Consider the following 12718-nt stretch of genomic DNA (forward strand, 5'->3'; position numbering starts at 1 on the left):
CTAATATAGTTCCCTACAGGGTTTGGCGACAGGTATGTGCTCTTGTCTCTCGTGGAGCGGATGCGTCGTCCTGGTTTCTGCGGTGTGATAAAATCACTCGGAGTGAATGCTGGCACCAGACCCTCTACCACCCTGTAGAAGAAACCTAGCCGTAGTTGGAGTCGTCTTTCCTGGAGTGTGGTGAGTTCATGTTTCTTTAATAGTCCTGTTATAAAGCCCGGAGTGGTGGAGCGGTAGTCCTTTGCTATAAAGCGTACTGCGTTTCTTTGTACGCGTTCCAGTATGTTGATCTCCTGCTGCGTGTGCGGGTCCCAGATGATTGCTGCATATTCTAGGACAGGGCGTACGAGGGCAAGGTAGGCATTTCTTCGGCAGGAAGTGGGACTATGCCTGAGGTTCCGACGAAGAAATCCTAATGTGCTGTTGGCCTTTTTTGTAATAGAGTTGATGTGGTGAGACCATTTGAGGTTAGCTGAGAATTGGATGCCGAGGTAGGGGTTTGAGGTGACTTGCTGTAAGATGGTGTTGTTTAGGGAGTAAAAGTGGAAGGAGGCAGGGGACTGTGCGATGCTCATGGTGTAGCATTCTGAAGCGTTGAAACGCATACCCCATTTGTCTGCCCATGACTCCAGTCTGTGGCACTGACAATTTCGTCATGGCTGCTGGTGAATCTTACCTTCTACCAGTTACATGCACACAGGAAACTCCACAAGAAGTGAACTTTGTTAGCAGCGAAGTTTAATAACAATGATATAATTATAAGCAATGAATAATGATTTGCAGATTAACGAATAACAATACTCAACATGTTGCCATTTATGTGCAAGCACAAATGGGGAAAAAATGGAAGTGGAGAAAGATTTTTATTACAGACACCAATTATAGTCAGTCTTAAAAATTTGGCAACAGATCTACTCTAGCAGCAACAACAAATACGAACACCAACCAACCAGCCGCCCTTTCACCATAGCATTGCAAATAAAAGCACTTCCAGGTTTTGTCTTTTAATTTCTTTTTTTTTTCAAAAGATATGTATATATACATACACAACTGTCTTACTGCTACATCTTTTTCTGAGTAAAACTGAGTTCCCTGCTCCTGCATGTAATATTGAAAATATATATCTAAGAATTAGCAATGTCGTAGATAACTCTGCTTCTCCAACCACAACAACAAAAAAGATTAACAAGAACAGTCAATAAAAATTAAACACTGGAAATGTAACCCCAGAATTGTTTCAAACAGGTTCAAGTAAAACCGTGACAATCAGTATAAAAAAAATGGAGGGTTGATATATGAATGGAAAAAGAAAATTTCATTACAGCAAAAATGAATATATGAATGATTAATAAAGAGATAAACATATGTGTCTTCTGAGCTACACTTGAGAAAAGTTGCATGTTTCACAGATAAAGATGGAACTCATGCTTTGCAGACACATGTGGCAGCTTGCTCAAAATTGGCAAGATCATTCTGCTTCCATGATTTAATATTAAGTCCTCTCATGAACAAGCTTTGTTCACCACAGCATCTTAACAAGAAAAATACAAGCTTGCAGTCTCTGCTTTATTAGTGCCCTACGCACAGGCATGATAAAGTTTTACACTCCATGAATTTCCTATGTGTTACAAAACACACATCAAGTCTGAATGCTCTATTGTTAGTGGAAGTACTTTCTTTTTCAATACACTACAAGAAACACAACTTGATTACTCTATTATTAATAGTCATATTTCATGTTTCAATACAGTACAACAAATACACAAATTACAATAAAAAGTATATAGAAATTTGAGAAGATTCTGGACTCTTAGAGAGGGATTTCACTTTCTTTTCCCATCCTAACTGAAGGAGCAGAACACAAAAGCAAGAAAAATGTGTTCTCTCTATATCTATCTATCTATATACATAACTGATTGGAATCATTCTTTTTTAAAAACAACTGAATTAGTCCTTTTATCAAAAGAAAAACAAAAATGTCTTTAAAAAAAATATAAAAGTAACTTTATATAAAACAAAAACCCCAGAAAAATCATAAAATGTCAGCATGAAAACTTTGTCAACAAAAGCCACTGTGTACATAAACATCTGCCTTCCATAAGCAACAAGAAAATCAGCATTCACTAAAAGTAAAGGACTACTTGAGAATTTACGTGTGTTTTTTTTTTCTCCAGGAAAATAGTGAAATGACGCTGAATTCTTCAGCAAACAGCAGTGTTTGCAGCCCATGCAATGAGCATCACCCATAATCTCAAAAGTGCTTTCTTGAACGTGCCCTCCATATTCTTCACAATGGAAAACCACAACTATCTCTTGTGTGGTTCGTCCATCGGGATCGACGAGGACCATCTAGTCATCCTGGGGGTGGGTGGGTTGGGCTCTGTGGGTGCGCAGATGACTGGTCAGGCCAATCCGCGCCCGGAAGGTTCTGACGCAGTGTGGACAGGGGATGGTGGCGGCTGTCGGGGACTTGCTGGCACTGTTTTTCCTGGCCTGCCTGCGTTGCTCTGCTGCAGCGATTCTGTTGGCCTCACAGGATTTGGCGCCTTTGTGGACAGCTGAACGCCACTTTGGTCTGTCCATTGCATTCAGCTCCCATGTGCCGTGGCTATTTCTTACACACCGCTGAATAACTGTAACTCTGGTGGTTGAAACATTGATTTTTCAAGCACTCTTTTCAAGCTGTTGACAGTGTACATGTGCCTGAGAACAGCCATTGGTGTGATCAGTGACCGGCCAGTGGCTGACTACAAGCAGTCTGCAGGGTCTAAAATAACATCTTTCAACTTTTCTTTTAACATTTTAAGAAAAGACACCAGGAAAAAAATGTATCTTGTAATTGATCTGTCTGCTTTTTATTGTGGGTTGTTTTTTTTTCAAAGAAAAATCTTGCCCTGCTATATACAAAATGATAATGTAAAGTGAGTGTGTGTGTGTGTGTGTGTGTGTGTGTGTGTGTGCGCGCGCGCGCGCGCATGCGTGCGCGAGAGTGTGCATATGTACTTCAAAGAAAACAAAAGTGCTTCAGGGATGACATAATAGCTCCAGCTAATCAAATCAAAGCCAACATGATGTCTGTCAATCAATGTTTTTTCAGTCCTCACCATCCACTGCATGTATGTGAGTCTGCCATTTCTAACTGAATTAGAATTCATAATTCCATTTGTAACTGAATCAGAATTCATAGTTCCATTTGTAACTGAAACAGAATTCATAGTTCCTTTAAAAATCGCAATATCAAAGCTACAAAACTGAATTATCATCAGTTGTTGTCATCTTTACACACACATTTTTTTTTAAAAAGGCAAGAACATAAATACATATAAATAGATAAATCAAAGATGTAAATAATCTTATTTTTCAACTCCACATCAAACTATGATAATAATTCCTTTGACTTTGAAAGTTTCCTTCAAACCAAAATCACAGTGCACATCAGTTTCAACTTTAAGCGCACTTTTGTCATCACAAAACTGTATACAAAAATCTGTAAGCGCACTTTTATGACAGACGGTTCGAAATTGACAGAACATTTTCCATTTATGGACAGTATACCATTTCACCGACAGGGGAAAGAGAAATTCTGTGAACGAAATACATCATCACAGCACGATCAACATCAATCAACACTTTATAAATGCACTGACTGACTTTTATCAACAAGACCAAGATGATCTTTTTGTTTTTTGTCAATGGTCAACAAACTTCAGATCAGTTAGTTATCAGTAAGGAAGATATGGAAAAAAGGGCCAAAAAGTATGAACAGACTAAAAAGTGCTAAGAATATACAACAATACTGGGACATCACACAAGCTCTAACGCTGCATCTCTAAAACTGTAAAAGCACAAATATTAACTCTCAAGTACTATTGCTAGCTGTGTCTATATTATGATTCAGTGCTTAAAACATCTTTCTGAGAGTGAGTGAGTGAGTAAAAGAAAGAGTGAGTGTGTGTGTGTGTGTGTGTGTGTGTGTGTGTGCATCTGTTTATGTCTATCTGTGTCTATGAGAGAAAGAGATAGAAAGACAGACTGACAGACAGAGAGGGAGACACAAAAAGACAGAGTGGGAGAGACACACACACAGAATGAGAGAGAAAAGACAAGAGAGACAGAGACACACAGAGAGAGAATCAGGACAATGTAATAACAAGAGAGACAGAGACACACAGAGAGAGAATCAGGACAATGTAATAACAAGAGAGACAGAGACACACAGAGAGAGAAACAGGACAATGTAAATGCGTAACAAAGTCAACCAACTGTAACTCTTGTAAAATAAACGCATTACCATAACCAGACTCAAATGACATGAAAATAAGGGAAAGCAGCTTAGCCAGAGCTTAAAAAAGACAGGCATAATGTGTCTTGAACTCTGTACATGCTACAGTAAAAATGCTTTTGACACAAAAAGCATCACAAACTTCTATTCAATGCGGAAGTTTTCTCTCCCCCCCCCCCATTTACAACTCAGAACGGAGTTTAATATTTTACTGCTAACTTGTGCTAACTTGAGTTGACGCATGTTATGGATCTATTATGTCATGTTCCCTTCATCCTCTTACAATGTAACTTCCTTCAGTAAGAAGCATTTCATCTGGATTAATTAAAAAAAAAAAAAAGTCATTACCATTATCATCATCTACTACAACTCTACAGAGGAAGAACTTTCAAAGTCTGGTGATGATGGTGGCAAGTATGTGTGTGTGTGTGTGTGTGTGTGTGTGTGTGAGAGAGAGAGAGAGAGAGAGAGAGAGAGAGAGAGAGAGAGCATACTCTGGGTGCAATACTGATTTTAAAATTACTGATATATTCAATAACATGAAAAAAAAAAAAAATCAGCAATCCAGCCATCTTGAGTTAATTTTTTTTTTAAATTCATCAAAACAATGGTCTGAGTTTAAATGCACAAAATGGTTAAATAAGCAATTTTAAATATCAAACATTCTATCTATGTTTTTAAGTCGATTTATTGTCAGTATGCTGAAATATGTTGTTCTACCTTTTTTTGAAAAAAAAAAAAACAAAAAAAAAAAACCCAGCAACACATGGCACAGTTTTGCCCTGCTAGCTATTCCACACCTATTTTTGTTGTCCTATTTCCAAACAATTATCACAATGAACGCTCTAAATTCATTATTGCACAGAGTGATTTCAGCAAAAATCAAAGATATAAATCCCATCCCAAACAGGGACAGTCACTTCTGGACAAAGAACAAAATAAAATTATTAACCATCCATGTCATCTTAAATCTGTCTTAAAGAAAACATAAATAACTAATACTAAATTGAACTCAAACATTTCGGTAATAAAACCGCAGAATCTTACTGTGAACATTTCAATAAAAACGCGAAAAATAGATCTATCTAGGGCATTCTGGTAACAATACAGATGATCTTACATTGCAACAATACCTGATTCATACTTTAGTGTAAGTCAGAATTTGGGTTTTAAATGCATTGATCTGGAGATCACATTACATACAGTAACAAAACATGATACCCCCATGAGGCACAGGGGAATGGACAAAGAAAATGGATTTTTTTCCCTGACAATCTACAGAATGATTTACAAACAGAAATAAACAAACAAACCCCAGCAACAGACCAAATGAAGCAAACAAAAAAAATCAGCAGTATGACAATGCGTGTAAAGATTTATGTTCAATGGAATACACTTCCTTCATGAAAGAATGTGGTGAGTTTGAATCACAGATTCCCAACAGAGAAAGCAGTCATTCTGCAGCCCATCCAGTGACAACAGTGCAGTATAACAAAGGTCCCCTCCCCTGTTTCCTTGAATCCCTGTTGGCCATGTCATTTGATGCCAGTGTCAATGTTTATTAAAGGAAATTTTCTATCTAAAATTACGTTTAAGTAACATACTTACCGTGACCCACTAGTGCAGACTCCGGCAGGGGTCTGACATTCCTGTCCTGTGCAAACTACTATCCGCCTATGCGGAGAAAATGAAAGTAGCTACGGTTGATAACTTCCCGGAAGTAGGTAACCTCAATTTAACCCATCCTTCTTCTTCTTCGTTCTTGGGCTGCGACTCCCACATTCACTCGTAAGTAGATAAGCGGGCTTTAACATGTTTGACCGTTTTTACCCTGCCATGTAGGCAGCCATACTCCATTTTGGGGGGTTAACCCATCCTAAACCAGGACCCACCCCTCAAACAAAACAACCATCATCGAAGCAACACCCAAGCCCTGAACAACTTAACCTTTAGGGTATTAGCCAACAGCACAATTATTCTCAACTCTTACCATCCAAAGAAAACCAAGCCACATCATCTTGTTTCCACAGAGGGTCAGTCCTGAGTGTTCTTCAGATAATTTTCCATGATCCATGCTATCATTAGTTACTGTCAGGATTACTGCTCCATTCCAAGGAAAAGCCTGCCTTCTAACCTTTACAGCCACAGCCTTTACAAAGTGCCGTTCACAAACTTTACGTGCATCTGTAAGTACTCTCCATTTTGTGAGTCATATGATATGTAGTTGGAACATACTTTGTTACTTAAGCAGATCAGAATCACGTTTTATACATCCTTTCTAAACTACTTTCAACAGAAAACGCAGTCATATCTTCTTCTCAAAAAATGCAACAATCCATGGTTTGTGTACTTTTGACCAAAAAAAAGTAGCCTGTAGAATGATTTTATATTCATATCCATTTTCAGTAAAATTCCTTGACAGAGAACTGGTTAAATACATACATCTAATTCTATACTTTCCACTGCATATGTCGTTGACAAGAGTGTTGCTGCCAGTGTGTGTGTGTGTGTGTGTGTGTGTGTGTGTGTGTGTGTGCCAGCACATACTTCACCAGAATGACTGTGTCCCCCAGAAACTTATAACACTGATCAGGAGAAGCCCGTCTTTTTATCTTTTTATCCAATACTACAAGTTAACAAACAAAAACCTCAAGCATATTTTTGACAGAACATGTAAAAATCCAACCATCGAATCAAAACACACTTAAGTACAGTGTAGAATTTGACAAAATTTTATAAAAAAACAATTATTGCAATTCATGTAATCAAAAGAGACTCTACTATGAAAACATACAATGTTAAAATATGTCAAAATCATACTGGATCCACCATCACATAAACAAACACAAGGAACAATGTTGTTGTTTTTTCACCCAATGTTTCCCCATTACATTCTCTCGATAAACAGGCAAGCAAATCCACCCTCTCATTGACTGAAGTCTGTATTCTGGCATCAGAAAGGACTGAAACTGATTCTGGTGCATGATTACCATGGCACCAAGAGGAGTATGGACACTAAAAATAATGATCATCTTAAAAGACACTGTGGATACATTGCTTGTTTTCTGTACTCAGTTTTGCTCTTTATGTTTGGACTAAAATAAGTACACATGCATTACAAGGCACATACTTTTTTTTCTGTCAGTCATTCAAATGACACTAATCATTTCACATTTTGACATTGTAATTCAAAATGTTAGTTGCCATTTTTTTGATTGCTGGAAAAGTGCTTGTGACAGATACTGGAGGTCACTGAAGGACCTGTCGATTTCATCTGATCTCTGCAATTTGAACTTTCCTTTGAACAGCGAGACTGATCTCAAAGTACAGGTGTGTGTTTTTCCTTTCAGCAAAACTAAATCAACCATCAAGGAGAAAGAGAACAAGACCATGACGCTGAAATGAGACACTGCTCTCCACAATATCACCGCCATTCAGGGCCAAACAACTTCTCTTCGATGTCCAGAAAACTGAGGACTTCCATGAACCATGTGCCAGAGGTTTTTAAAAGTACTGGGAGGAAAGAAAAACAGCGTCTCCACTGGCTGGGACATGTGCTGAAGCTCCCCACAATAAGAACTGCACATCAGGTTGTCAAATGGACACCTGCACATCGGAGAAAGACGTATAAGACCCAAGATAAACTGGTGGCAAACAGTGGGGAGAGACCTCAGACATGTCGACAGATGACACCAGCAAAATTGGCTGAGGACCATGGAGAATGGGAGCCCTTTGACTGCCTCACGCACCCAACAAAGATGGAGCATATAAAGTCTAAGTTGCCTCACGCACCCAACAAAGATGGAGCATATAAAGTCTAAGTTGCCTCACGCACCCAACAAAGATGGAGCATATAAAGTCTAAGTTGCCTCATGCATCCAACAAAGATGGAGCATATAAAGTCTAAGTTAAAAATGAAAAAAAAAAAAAAGGAACACCACAGAAGCTGTGCATCAGACTGGGGCCCAATACAGATGCAACAGTTATTAAAAATGAGCATTTGATAATATCAATGAAAACAAGAGAGGCAAGGCCTTCAAGACTCACTTGTGATACACTTAAAAAATATTTTAAAAATCTAATCGTTAAAATGTGTTCTGTATTTGTTATTATAAAACTTCGCGTTTAAAAAAAAAAAAAAAAAAGCCCTAACCAGATTCGAACCCCGCGTGTTCGGGTGAGAAGAAACTGCCTTATCCATTACACTATTGTGGCTCCTTAACTGACGTTCTAAAATTTAACATTTGAACATACTTTTTTTTAAAGGGCGATAAATCATTGCGGTACTCGCAGTGAGAACACTGTTTAAATCATATTATTCTGGTGTATCTTGGGCATTCAAAAAATCTTTAAGGGCAATAAAAAATTCTTTTTTTATGGCTATCGCCGCAATCACACTGCAACATTTAGCCGTTTTCACTAGATCTAGATAGATGTACAAGTTTAGTTACACCCGCCAGGAATGTAGTACGACACGGTCGATTCAATTTCTCTTTTATGTTCATTCTAGTTTTATAGTTTTAAAGTTGATATGAAAATTTAGTATTTTGTTAAACTAATAACATGTAGAGCCAAGTACAAGTACTTCTAAACGTCGTAAGAAGTGGAAAGGACTTCATTTTGAGAAAAGTCAAGACTGGAAATTTTTTCGTTTCATCGTGATCAGTTCAAGGGTATTAACTAGCATTGTTTACAATTTTTAACTGTGAATTCCGACTGATTCTGTGGATATTTTTATGGCAGTTTGGGGCATAATCCAGTAAGTGATGAGGCGTTCACAAATCTTTCTCTGAATAAATATTTAACAGTCTCCTTCTCCAATTTTCCATCACATGTTATCGTGTATTGTCCATTGAATATAGGATTGAACGGGCAGGTCAACAACTTGAAACAAAATGGCGTTGTTCGCGTTCGCAAAGAATGTGAGCACGCGCTTTGAATGTGTATAAATATGTGTACGCAACTGATTTTTGCCCATGACCTTCAGGGCTCAGCCAACAGATCTGTAAAGTCCACTCGTATTGATTTTAGTATTTTCCGAAAAAGACCATTTGGCCGAATGAACATAGTGAAAGCCCTGTACACTGAAAGTAAAACACACAAGCTTTTTATGTACTGAGTATAATTTCAAAATGTAATGTTTAAGATGAGAAAGATCAGTTTAAAGCAAATTAAGTCCCCTAGCATTAATTACAGAGTAATTTCCCTTTTTTACTATCTGCAACAAAAACGTTTGCAAACTAAATAAAACTTCCAAGCTTAGCAAAAGAAGTTCCTGTTTGAACAAAAAATGATAATAATGACTGCTCTTGTTGTTGTGTCAGAATATCCGATCAAAGTGCCAAGTTTAGAGAATACAAAAAATATAAATATAACAGTAAATGCAGTTTGCATATAATTAGGCTTCATTTTTTTATTTTTTTGTGCCCATCCCAGAGGTGCAATATTGTTTTAAACAAGATGACTGGAAAGAACTGAATTTTTCCTATTTTTATGCCTAATTTGGGGTCAGCTGACAAAGTATTTGCAGAAAAAATGTCAATGTTAAAGTTTACCACGGACACACAGACACAGACAACCGAACAACGGGTTAAAACATAGACTCACTTTGTTTACACAAGTGAGTCAACAAGGCTGTACAACTGACTAAAAAGCAAAATACAATTCTGAGCCTGCCCCATGTCCACTAGCACACGGTGAAAGGAAAAATCACCCGGGCTTTGTAACACAAAACAATACTCCATAAAACTGTCAGCAGCAAGGCATTTACAACATCGTTTCTTTCACACAAAGCAGTGCAGATATCACCACCCTCCAGTGCTGTCTGGGGCTTCTGTTCACCGAACACACACTCCAATAATACGACCACAGTGCAAACCTTAACCTTTTTATTCGGCATCTTCATTACCAGAATTATTCCTGCAGACAATGGGGCTCACTGTGTGGAAAATGACCACCAGTTGACTGGAGAGTCTGCTGAGCACACAGCCACATGTCCCCAGTGGCCAAGATCATGTGTTTTCTGTTTTCACCTGTATATTTCCAACACAGCACATTACACTCCAAACCATAGATCATCCATTTCCACCAGCGCATTTCCAACACAACATGCTACACACCTAACCCGACTTGATCCATTTTCACCTGTGCACTTCCAACATGCTACACACTTAACCACCAATCATCCGTTTCCACATGTGCATTTCCCAAAACAGTGTTCAACAATCTAATCATGGACCAACGTGCTAAAAACAGTCTGTAGTTTTAAAAACTGGTGAGATGTGCATTGATGGGTGGTTACAGGGGAGATGCAGGGTAACAGTGATACACGTTAAAGTCCACTCACAACAGGGAGTCAACACGGGAGGCTGCAGCCCCACAGACACAGAAGAAGCAGACAGATAACTGCTTATATTCCTTCATGTCACAGACTAGAAGTCTGCCAGACTGGTAATGCATGACAAGACCTGTAACATGGTTGCTGGACTGGTGGCCAAGCGGTCAGACTGCCCCTCACTACCCCCCGTCCCCCACACACCAACTGACAGATGCCAGGCACTGGGCTCGCTCCCTCCATGGTCCATCATTCTGTTGCGCTCCACTGAGCACAGTGTGGTGGTCACAGTATCAGTCTTTCACCAAAAAATGACAAAACAAAGACTCATCAGTGGCAGATAACGCCAAGTATATAAAGATATTTCCTGGCAGATTAAAAAAAATTCTATGAAAAGATCATGAATAATTCTCTTTTTTTTTTAACAACTTAAAGTCAGCAGAAAAATCCACTTTGCCAAATAATCAGATGTTTAAAATACAAGCAGATAGGAATGGGCAGAGGGAAGGGGGAAAAGTGGTACTGTACTTCAACAAAGCAGCTCCACAAACAGAGCAGACCACCAGAGCCTGACATTCAAACAGAGGAATCAGCTCTTATGAGATTATTATAATCCAATACAATATTACCAACACCTCTTAACCAAACACACTCATGTCCTGTACATTGTTACAATTACTGAACAAGGCTTACCTTGAACCATTAAAAAAAAAACCACCATAAAACATGCAAGCAACCAAACGAAATAAACTAAAAACAAAACAAACAGAACTCAACCATACTGACACTGACTCTAGTAACATTGATTCTACAAACACTGAATTACAAAAAAACATTTGACTACAGAGTTAATGACCACTACATGTACACAGTATCCTGATTACAACAGTGGCTTGATAAGTGTTTTGCGTAATCAGACCACACAAAGATAACATGATTAATAAATTCGGTTTCAGTAAGGATCAACAAACAGAGAATAGTTCATCAATGGATATAATGATTATAACGTGTGGACGTCCTTTACCAATCTTACATTTCAGTCAGAAAAAGATATGTATACTGTAGAATCACACGGTACAATAGATAGATATGATAATCAAAAATATATAAAAAATGGATTTACAAGCAGGCACAGATATTCAAAATGTATCTTTACAACTGCAACAGCAGAAAACTATTAACAACTAAAAAAAAAAAATAATAATAATAATAAAATTATTAAAAAAGAGAGAGAGAGAGAGAAGACCTAATCTTTGGTCACCCTGAAGCATCAGCATTTTTTGCAGACTGTGCTGAAACAGGAAACATGGAAGGCAGAGATGGAAGGAATGGAGGGAACACACCAGAAGGTTCTCTACAAGATTCAGCAAAAACGAATATCACCACCAGCGTTTGTGTCATGCAGTGTTAAAGAAAGAGAAATTTGGTGAGTCATGTTTCCAGTTAAAATCAGAAGCATTCAATTCCACACTCTGCCATTCTGCTACTGCCAGCATGGTCAAAATGTATTCTTTTACTTGAAAAACATACCCCCCCCCCCCCAAAAAAAAAAAAAAATAAATAAAATAAAATAAAATAAAACAAAATAAATCTAAAAAGCATTAAACTGCTCTTTTTCGCTCATTGCTGTAAAATGCATCAGCAGATTTTACTGGCAGATATGTGAAACTATAGTATTCATTTTACAACCATGTTGACAAAGGGAGCTGTCTTTATGCTGAAAAAAAAAAAGAAGGAAAAAATGTACAAACATATGCCTGTGTGTGCTGAGTCAGTCAATGGAACTGACAAACATGCCTGCGTACACAGACACACACACACTTATACACACCGAGTTACTGTTCATACAGAGGTCACAACTACACACACACACACACTAACGCATATACAGAGTCACCCTACACAGAGTACAAACACACACACACACACCCGTCTAAAAACATTTATAGTGAATAGACGTTAAACTGAAGAACACACACACACACACACACACATATATATATGCACACACACATGCATCCCTGTCCAAACACACACACACACACACAGCAGATCACAGGCCCCCCTCACACAAAGACTCAGATCTGTAGCGGGGGCGTTCA

General features: G+C 38.2%; 1 protein-coding gene across 1 annotated transcript in view; it reads right to left on the reverse strand.

The window, feature by feature from the left end:
- Positions 1 to 718: 718 nt before the first annotated feature.
- LOC143276576 (unconventional myosin-Id-like) overlaps positions 719 to 12718 on the reverse strand; it is a 69353-nt gene continuing 57353 nt past the window's right edge. The window contains exons 23-24 of the mRNA XM_076581170.1: positions 12687 to 12718; positions 719 to 10914 (exon numbers count right to left, since the gene is read on the reverse strand). The exon at positions 12687 to 12718 is cut by the window's right edge and continues 169 nt beyond it. Coding sequence (XP_076437285.1) covers positions 12716 to 12718 — 3 coding nt within the window. The 3' untranslated portion in view covers positions 719 to 10914; positions 12687 to 12715. The remainder of the gene's footprint in view (positions 10915 to 12686) is intronic.

Source organism: Babylonia areolata, chromosome 2 (assembly GCF_041734735.1).
Source record: "Babylonia areolata isolate BAREFJ2019XMU chromosome 2, ASM4173473v1, whole genome shotgun sequence".
NCBI lineage: Eukaryota > Metazoa > Mollusca > Gastropoda > Neogastropoda > Buccinidae > Babylonia > Babylonia areolata.